General features: G+C 42.4%; 1 protein-coding gene across 8 annotated transcripts in view; it reads left to right on the plus strand.

The window, feature by feature from the left end:
* The window catches only part of RIPOR1 (RHO family interacting cell polarization regulator 1), a 195,355-nt gene that overhangs the window by 71,779 nt on the left and 114,768 nt on the right, over window positions 1-8,808 (plus strand). Inside the window, exon 1 of one of the 8 annotated variants that reach the window (XM_085888900.1) lies at window positions 4,656-4,716. The exons of the other annotated variants lie outside the window; for them this stretch is intronic. Within the exon in view, the coding sequence (XP_085745026.1) occupies window positions 4,671-4,716 (46 nt within the window). The 5' untranslated portion in view covers window positions 4,656-4,670. Of the gene's footprint in view, window positions 1-4,655; window positions 4,717-8,808 lie in introns of those variants that run through there. 8 annotated transcript variants of the gene reach the window in all.

Raw genomic sequence — 8,808 nt, forward strand, 5'->3', positions numbered from 1 at the left:
TGGGGCTGACCCTCCATCAACCTTTTACCCAGTGCTTTTGGCACGCTTCGCTGTCCTGGCTCGAACCGAAACTCGTGCTGATGGCCCGTCGGATGCTTTAAAATAATATTTATTACCGATTACAAAGGTGGTGATAACATTTAAAAAGGGTGTCAAGTATGGTGTTCTGGTGTAAGGGAGGTCGTATTAAGGAATGAAAGATTGATGTGGGAGCGAATGAAAGGAGGAAGTGAAATGGAGGGTTGTCCTGTTGTGGTGGGGTGGAGTTTGATTAAAGCCTGTGTGGGAAAGCAGTTTTAGACAGACACATGTGGGGAATTTTGAGAACAGCTTCCTAAACATAAACCGACGCATATTGCGTCTCACAATTAAATTGCCCAGCATGTTTATTTCTAATACATGTAATGTGGGAAATGACCATCGTTACAACATGGAAGGTTACCCCCGAGAAGGCATTCCCACAACACCATGATTGCAATTGCATAAAGTTGCACTGAACTAAGGTCAGGACTTTGATTTATCTTCCTTTTGAGCTAACCAAGGAGAAATTCCTGAACCAACAGCCACCACAGAAGCTGACAAGGGCCTAAATATTTAAACACTTCATGTTTATGGTGAGAGTGAGTGGGGAATGGGGGGGGGTGAGTTGGGGAGGGGTGGGGGGCAGAGGAACTGGTGTGCAGCTTTTCCTGTGTGGATTGCTCAATGACAGCTGGCTAATTCCCAGAAAAGATGCCTTTCTGCAGTTATGCAGCAAGGGAATCGAATGAACGTCTCTGCTGGGAAAGAAAAGATTGATAATTGTACCTCGTCTTCCCTATAATACCCGTCTCGTCAATGGAAAGGGGATTTTTTTTTTGAGAATTTGCTTTCCATCAAGTGCCATTTTGATGTCGCTGTCATTTTAAAACTCCATTTGTGTCATTTGTCATGTCTTGCCGTCCTTTTTTATGGGTGAAAGGTGAGGAGACCGGCATGCTCATTTCTGCATGATAAATTCCCATCAATGCCATCCAGTCTTGTTTGGCCTCGCCTCTTCCCGAAGGGTCGGGTGAAGCCAATGCATTGCATGCGAACGACTCCAATGTAAATCGTCCATACACAGATGAACTGTAATATACATGCCCGGGTGAGGCACTGTCTGCATTGTGTATCTCGTTTCATCCTCGGTCCTGTCGATCGCACCACAATTCTCACAAGAACAGGAGGTGTGTGTGCGTGCGTCCGCGTGTGTGAGATCTGCATTCTCAGATATGCTGTAATCTATATACCTAGGTGGTGTTCTGCATTGTTCATTGTTTTGTTACCTCTGCCACCGAAGGTGAAGGAGGTTATGTTTTCACCCCCTTTCTGTCTGTACGTCTTTTTGTGTACAGGATATCTTGAAAAGTTGTGGACGGATCCAGATGAAATTTTGCGGACAGGTTTGGTGTGTGACAAGGACGAACTGGTTAGATTTTGCTGAAGATCTGGATCTGGATCTGGATCTGGATCTAACCACTATAATTTTTTTTTTAAACTGATTCTTCACCATTGAGAGATTGGACCAAAAAAGATATATAGCACGATATCTCAAAAAGTTGTAGACGGATTCGGACGAAACTTGGTGGACACGTTGGGTGCGTTGCAAGGACGAATTGTTTCGATTTTGGTGATGATCCGGATCTGGATACGAGAATTATTTAATTTTTTTAAGTGATTCTTCACCATTGAGAGAGAGGGCCAAAAATGATAGTGTTTTATAGCATGATATTTCAAAAATGTATTGGCCCAGATATGTTCTCGTGGATCAGCCATTGCGTGGCGGCGGTATGCGCTCTACCGAGTGCCCTACTAGTTTTATTTTTGCATCTCAAACTTTCAGCTTGTGTACCATTCGTGAGTGCTGATTGTTTTTCCTCTTGTTGCAGAAAGGGTCATTGATATGGACTGGATTTGAGTGAATATTTTTTGCAAATTAATGTGATTGGAAAGCATTTCATCATAACTCGGCAGCAATGTTCTGATGCACAATATTGTGACTGCAAAACAGGACCTATCTCTTTATATATTCTTATACAAAGGACCGTTGATGGCGTTGTGCGCAGATTTACTTCTCTGCTTTCTTTGGAGAGTTTAAAATGCTATAATGCTGCACCTTGCCTGCACAATGCACAATCGTTGGGGGCCGTTTTCAAATGGTTGCAATTGTGTCATTCCTTGTTCTGAATATTTTCCTTTGCAATATGTTTGTGTTTCTTTTGTGTATTTTCTATGTTTATGGTTATGGGTTCAACGAAACCTTTGTATTGTGAATTCTGAGAAACCTCTTATTACCATACAAATGAAGAAAAACAGCAGTTCTCATGAATAATGCCTGATTAGCATAGCTGATGCCTCAGGAGGTAATTCTTGCATTGCATTGAAACCCAGTCAGGTTCAAAAGTAAGAGGATTGATTGTGGATGTTTTATTGTAGATTGAAACACATTTCTTTTCTCAAATTTGGGCGTATCGTATGCCCTTGTACGAAGTTCTTCCTCGAAGGTTGTTTGGCAAGTAAAGTCGAAGCATATGTATGGGATGACTTTGAATGTCCCAACCCATCTCCGCAACAGTACCCATGGTGAATTTATGCCTTGTGAGGTTGTCCATTATTGTGCAGTGAAGTAACACCCTGAGAACATACCTGGTCACTATTTATGTATCGCTTGTCTCATTTCCTTGAGTATCAAGTCACTCTCGTGTACTGCGCCTTGAAGGATTACTCATGTTCAGGAAATTCCACGTGATTTAAACTGTTGCAGTCCCAAAATACTTTGGCCGTAAACTTTCTTGCAATGGTTTGAACCTCGAAGTGTTTTGTGTGTGCACTCAAAGCTCGTTCGCTTTGACTCTGGCGTGATTTGACGTGGGTCTCGTCGTATCTCATCGTATTCTTCAGTAAATCGTCTCCCTTTCGCTGGTAGCATTCCAGGAGATCTGTTGCAATGGCCAGACGAGACTTCTTTTGAATGACACATCGCACAAAACTTATTGAATTTCAAGTGAGAATAAATGATTAACTCGCTTCCCACACTGGCATCAAATTCTGAAAATTAGCATATGATTATCCAGTGAAGTTATTTATTTTATTTTTTTTAATTATTACTTTTTTTTTTTTCTTCAAAACTATCTGATTAACCCAATTTTTGCTTGAGTGACAGCAGTTAGTTTCATGCGAGTTCTCAACATTGTTCACCAATTTGCAGTCATTTCTGAATTTACAGGACCACTTAAACACTCCACTGTGAACTTAGACATTCGTTACAAATGTCCTGCATGCAGTTTGTCGTGAATCATCCCCCCAACCCCCCACCTCCTGTTCTCCATCACATAAATCCAAACTATGCACCTCAATTGGCCAGAGCACACTTGACTTTTTAGCCACAATCTTTGTTTTACCCAGAATGCTTTGGTTAGCATTAATGTCATTAGCCATACAACTTGCTCAGAGTAGACAATATCATTGCCCAATTTTTTAGCATATATATATATATATATATATATATATATATATATATATATATATATATATATATATATATATATATATATATATATATATATATATATATATATATAGAGCCTGGTGTTGGCGCAGTGGTTAGGGCAGCGGCTTGGGATCCAAAAAGTCCTGAGTTCAAGCCCCGTTGGGCCACTGAATTAATACACCAGGGGGTTGACTCAGCCTGTCATCCTTCCGAGGTCGGCGAAATGAGTACCAGTATACTGGGCCGGTGTATACCTCCGGTTAAAATAGGTGTACCATATCCCTGTGTCGTAAGAGGCGACCAGGGTTGCGTCAGGAAGGGCATCCAGCGTAAAACATGTGCCAAATCACTATGCGGATCATACGGATGATCCACTGTGGCGACCCCTAACGGGAGCAGCGGAAAGAAGAAGAAGATTTATGTATATGTATATGTATATGTATATATGTATATATGTATATATGTATATATGTATATATGTATATATGTATATATGTATATATGTATATATATATATATATATATATATATATATATATATATATATATATATATATATATATATATATATACATAAGGCCCGGCGAGGAGGAGTGATTTAAGCGACATTTTTTTAATGATATGATGATGATGATAGGCTCGGATGATAGGGGAAGGGTTAAAATAGTGCAAAATGGTATTAACTCCAAAATGGCTGATGTGGCCCTTACATCAGTCCTCCTTGCGGCGACGTGTGTGTGTGTGTGTGTGTGTGTGTGTGTGTGTGTGTGTGTGTGTGTGTGTGTGTGTGTGTGTGTGTGTGTGTGTGTGTGTATATATGTGTACTTGTGGGGTGTGCTTACACATTGTGTAAGCAAATGAACCATGCTTCCCCATTGTCTCAGGTACCTCATCTGCATTTGATTTTTCATTTATTTATATTTTCATTTCTGGATGTTTTCTGATGGTTCTATGATTTAAAATTTTTTGTCCTAGTGTATCAGCTTTGTCTGTTAGTACACAAAATTATCATGCTTCCCCATTGTCTCGAGTCATTCACCTGCTTTTTTTTCATATTTAAAAAAATTAATTTATATTTTCAATTCTGAATATTGTCTGACTTTTCTGTGATTTTTATTTTTCTTATTTTTTTTTTATTTTTCCCGGAGTACCGGCTTCGATGTCCATCGACATGCAAAATTTCAGCTTTCTACGTCACCAGGAAGGTACTGATCTCCAATATCAGTCATTGGGTCAGTGAGTGAGCGAGTGCTTAGAAACAGTGATTTATATATATATATATATAATCTGTAGTGTAAATATACTGTGTACAGGTATCCCCCACTTAACGAAGGTTTGCTCTGAGGAATGGTTTCATTTAGGGCTATTCATCGCTCAACAACGTCTTAATTCACTCCAACTGTCTAGAGATTGTGCAGTGTCACTTCTTTTCCATGGAGGGATTAACTTTGCAGAAGACTTGGGAATAATTAACTTTTCAGAATGGTACGGTTAAAATATCCATCTCCCCTACCACCTCCCACTTCTGCCTTCTGTACGAAAGATTGTTTTGGTGTCGCAAATAAATTAACTTTATTATCGTGTTACTGTCTTCATCATTAGGTTAACAATAATATAATGTCACTTGCAACTCAAACAATCGTTATTCCAAGCATATGGCTTTGCTTTTTGACCAAAAAATTATGGTTAGGAAACGGTCTAATTTTCCTGGAAGAAAGAAAGGAAAACAAGCTCCCACATAACGAAGGTTCATTGTATATTCTACAATGAACAGTCCATTTCAATGTTGAATCATCCCCTCCCTTCCCTTTGTAGAAGAAGCTTCTTTCAAACGTCGTCATTTTGTGCTTTATTCGACATTTGGTTTCATAATTCCGAGGGGTCTGGATGTCACTAAGCCTTTGAGTGACACCCTTCTGTCATCGTGTCATAGTTGGCTGGATTTGTTGAGCTATCATGTTGTGGTGTTTGTTCATTCCTGGTGTAAAAGTCACAAATTTGAATGGTCAATTTCCTTCTCCTTTAGTTCTTTCAATAACTTGTAATGTCGTGTCTTCCTATTTATTTATTTATTTATTTATTTATTTATAGTTTTCGTTTCTTTTTTTAACTTTTACTCATGAAACCAAACTTATTTCCCACAGGTATTTAACGGAACTTACCTTTTTGGGGGACATCTCACTCTAATTCTTCAACTGACTTCTTAATCAGGTTAAACTGGAAGGGCACTCAGTAGAGTGCATACTTCCGCCACGTAATGCCTGATCCACGAGAACATATTGGGCCCATTACATTTTTGAAATGTCATGCTGTAATCGTTTTTGGCCCTTTCTCTCAATGGTGAAGAATCACTTTTAAAAATAAATAATTCTCGAACCCAGATCCAGATTCAGATCTTCACCAAAATGGAATCAATTCGTCCTTGCCACACACTCAACCTGTCTACCAAGTTTCGTCCGAATACATCCACAACTTTTTTGAGATATCCTGCAATATATCGGTTTAGCCTGATCTCTCAATGGTGAAGAATCACTTTTAAAAATCCTAGTAGCCAGATCCAAATCCATATCTTCACCAAAATCTAATAATTTTGTCCTTGTCACGCACCCAATCTGTCCGCAAAATTTCAAACAGATCCATCCACAACTTTTTGAGATATCCTGCACTCAAACAAGCAAACAATCAAATAAGCCGGTAGGCAACATGGGTGGTCGCTATATAATTGCATACTAGTCATACAGTTTTTGACGGATCGGACTGAAATTTTTTGACAAAGAGGTTGATTATAGTGTGCATAAAAGAGTGGAAGCCGATTTTTGATTTTCGAAAAAAAAATGGTATAAAAATATTTTTTCGGATTTTTTCAAAAATTACAAAGCACTGTTGCTAGGCAACGGTGGCATCCATAGCAACGGTGCTCAAAAGCATACAATTAGATCCTGGTATAAACCTACCAGTCAAGTTTCATCAAAATCGGTTGACTCCTGGCCTCCAGAGCTGTCCATTGCATACATAGAAAGACGGAAAACCTGAGAATAACGGTAGTCCAGCGACCACCCAACAGAAAGGGGTGAAAACATAACCTTCTGAAACCTGCATATGGAGATAACAACCAACAACCAAAACACATATATATATATATATATATATATATATATATATATATATATATATATATATATATATATATATCTTTGTCAGGTCAGGTTCGATCTGTGACCTGCTACAGGTACCATGTAAACCTGTACTAACCTGTTCCATGGTCGGGTTGTCGGCGACTAAACCGTCTCCCCCACCAGGTTTTCTGGTGAGGAGGGTGTTTGGATATGGACACCCAGCAGGATTAAAAACAAAACCTGTCAAAGGGCGGACGAGCTCCTTGTGAGCCAACGGCCATCCATATCTAGTGCCCAACTGTGTCTGCGGACGTCCTCCTGCAGTTGGGTTACTTCTTATTAGGAGGTTGGTGGCAGGATTTGCACTCCAGCCACCGTAAAACGCTTCATTCCGCAAAACGCAAAAACGCAAAAAATCTGAAAACCCACTCCGTGGGAGTACCTCCTGTGCAGCTTCCCTTCGCAGGGCAGCTCACCGGATGATGGGATTGGGGCAAAGCCTTCGGGACCCCCAATCTTTGATAGGAGGGAAACCACGGGGTAACATCCCTGGGTCAGATTGCGGGAGAGTGTGTCGGAGTGGTGCTGAGGTGTCGTCCACCAGACGGCGGTCTCCTTGGGTTAACCTGAGGCGGTCCCTTCGGGTGGGTGCCTGGAATGTCCTATCCCTAAAAGAGGATGATCACCTGTCTCTGTTATCATCTGAGCTCAAGCGTTTGGACATCGGGATTGCAGCTCTCTCTGAGGTTCGGAGACCGGATTGCGGCGAGATAATGGTGGGTGGTTACACCTACTATTGGTCTGGTCGCTCTGATGGTTACCATACCCAAGGAGTTGCTGTAGCTGTGTCCAGTAAGCTGACCCCAATGATAATTGAGGTAACACCGGTCAACGAGCGTATTATGAGATTAAGGATTCGTCACTCCTTAGGTGTCATTTCCCTGGTCTCTATTTATGCTCCGACTGAGGCGAGTGAACTCACCGTGAAGGATGCATTCTACGCCACACTCGAGTCTGTGGTTGATCAGTGCCCCAGACGAGATACACTTCTAGTCTTGGGGGATTTCAATGCATCGACTGGAACTGATAGGGATGGTTATGAGGTGTGTGTTGGTCCCCATGGGTCAGGAACTATGAACCAGAATAGCACTAAGTTCCTTGACTTTGCAAGAAGTCATGGACTTAGGGTGGCTGGTTCATGGTTTCAGCGCCCGCAAGCTCATCGCTGGACTTGGTATTCCAACGCTGGCGGTGTGGCAAAGGAGATTGACCATGTCCTCATTGACGGTCGTTGGAGGATGATCCAGAACTGCAGGGTCTACCGGAGTGCTCAGTTCCTCAATACTGACCACAGGCTTGTTGTTGCAACTCTAAAGCTGCACCTTAAATCCTGGAGAATGGTACCATCCCAGCCTAGGCTGGATGTTGCCAAGCTCAGGGATGAGAGAGTAGCTGAGGAGTTTGCGAACAGGCTGAGTGGACACTTGGGGGGTCTGGGTGCTTTGGGGGTCCTGAAGAGTTGTGGAGCACCTTCAAGACCACCGTCCTTGATGTTGCCGGTGGATGCCTTGGAGTTCACCGCAGGGCAAAGAAGAATTTTGTCTCTCAAGGGACACTGGATACCATTGACCAGAGTCGCAGGGCCAGGCTGAATGGCAGAGCTGAGCTGTTCAGGGAGCTGAGGCGTAAAACTGTACGTGCACTGAGGGTGGACAAGGAGGCCTATGTGCGAGGAATCTGTGAGGGGGTAGAGCATCACCTGTGGACAGGTGATTCTCGTCCCGCTTACAGGGGAATTCGCGCATTACGTTCATCCAAGCCCATCCCTCGGAGCACTGCAGTTAGAGCAGAGAGTGGTAGGCTCTTGACAGGAGTCTGAAGTGAAGGCCCGCTGGGCCGGTTACTTTGAGCGGTTGTACCAGGCTGATCCCCCAGCTGTCGAGTTGGACGTCAAGGGTGTTACAATCCCTGTTGCTGACCCTCGAATCAACTGTGGTCCACCATCGCTTGTGGAAACACGGGCTGCGGTGAACCAGTTGAAACGGGGCAAAGCTCCAGGGATCTGTGGCATCCATGCCGAACTTCTCAAGGCTGGTGGAAATGCTGCACTCGCGTCGTTGCATGCAGTTTTGTGCTCTGCCTGGAACACAGGCATCATCCCAACTGACTGGAAGAGGGGCC

This window comes from Eptatretus burgeri, chromosome 7 (assembly GCF_056783735.1).
Source record: "Eptatretus burgeri isolate ZD-2024b chromosome 7, Ebu_testis_v1, whole genome shotgun sequence".
NCBI classification, from domain to species: Eukaryota; Metazoa; Chordata; class Myxini; order Myxiniformes; family Myxinidae; genus Eptatretus; species Eptatretus burgeri.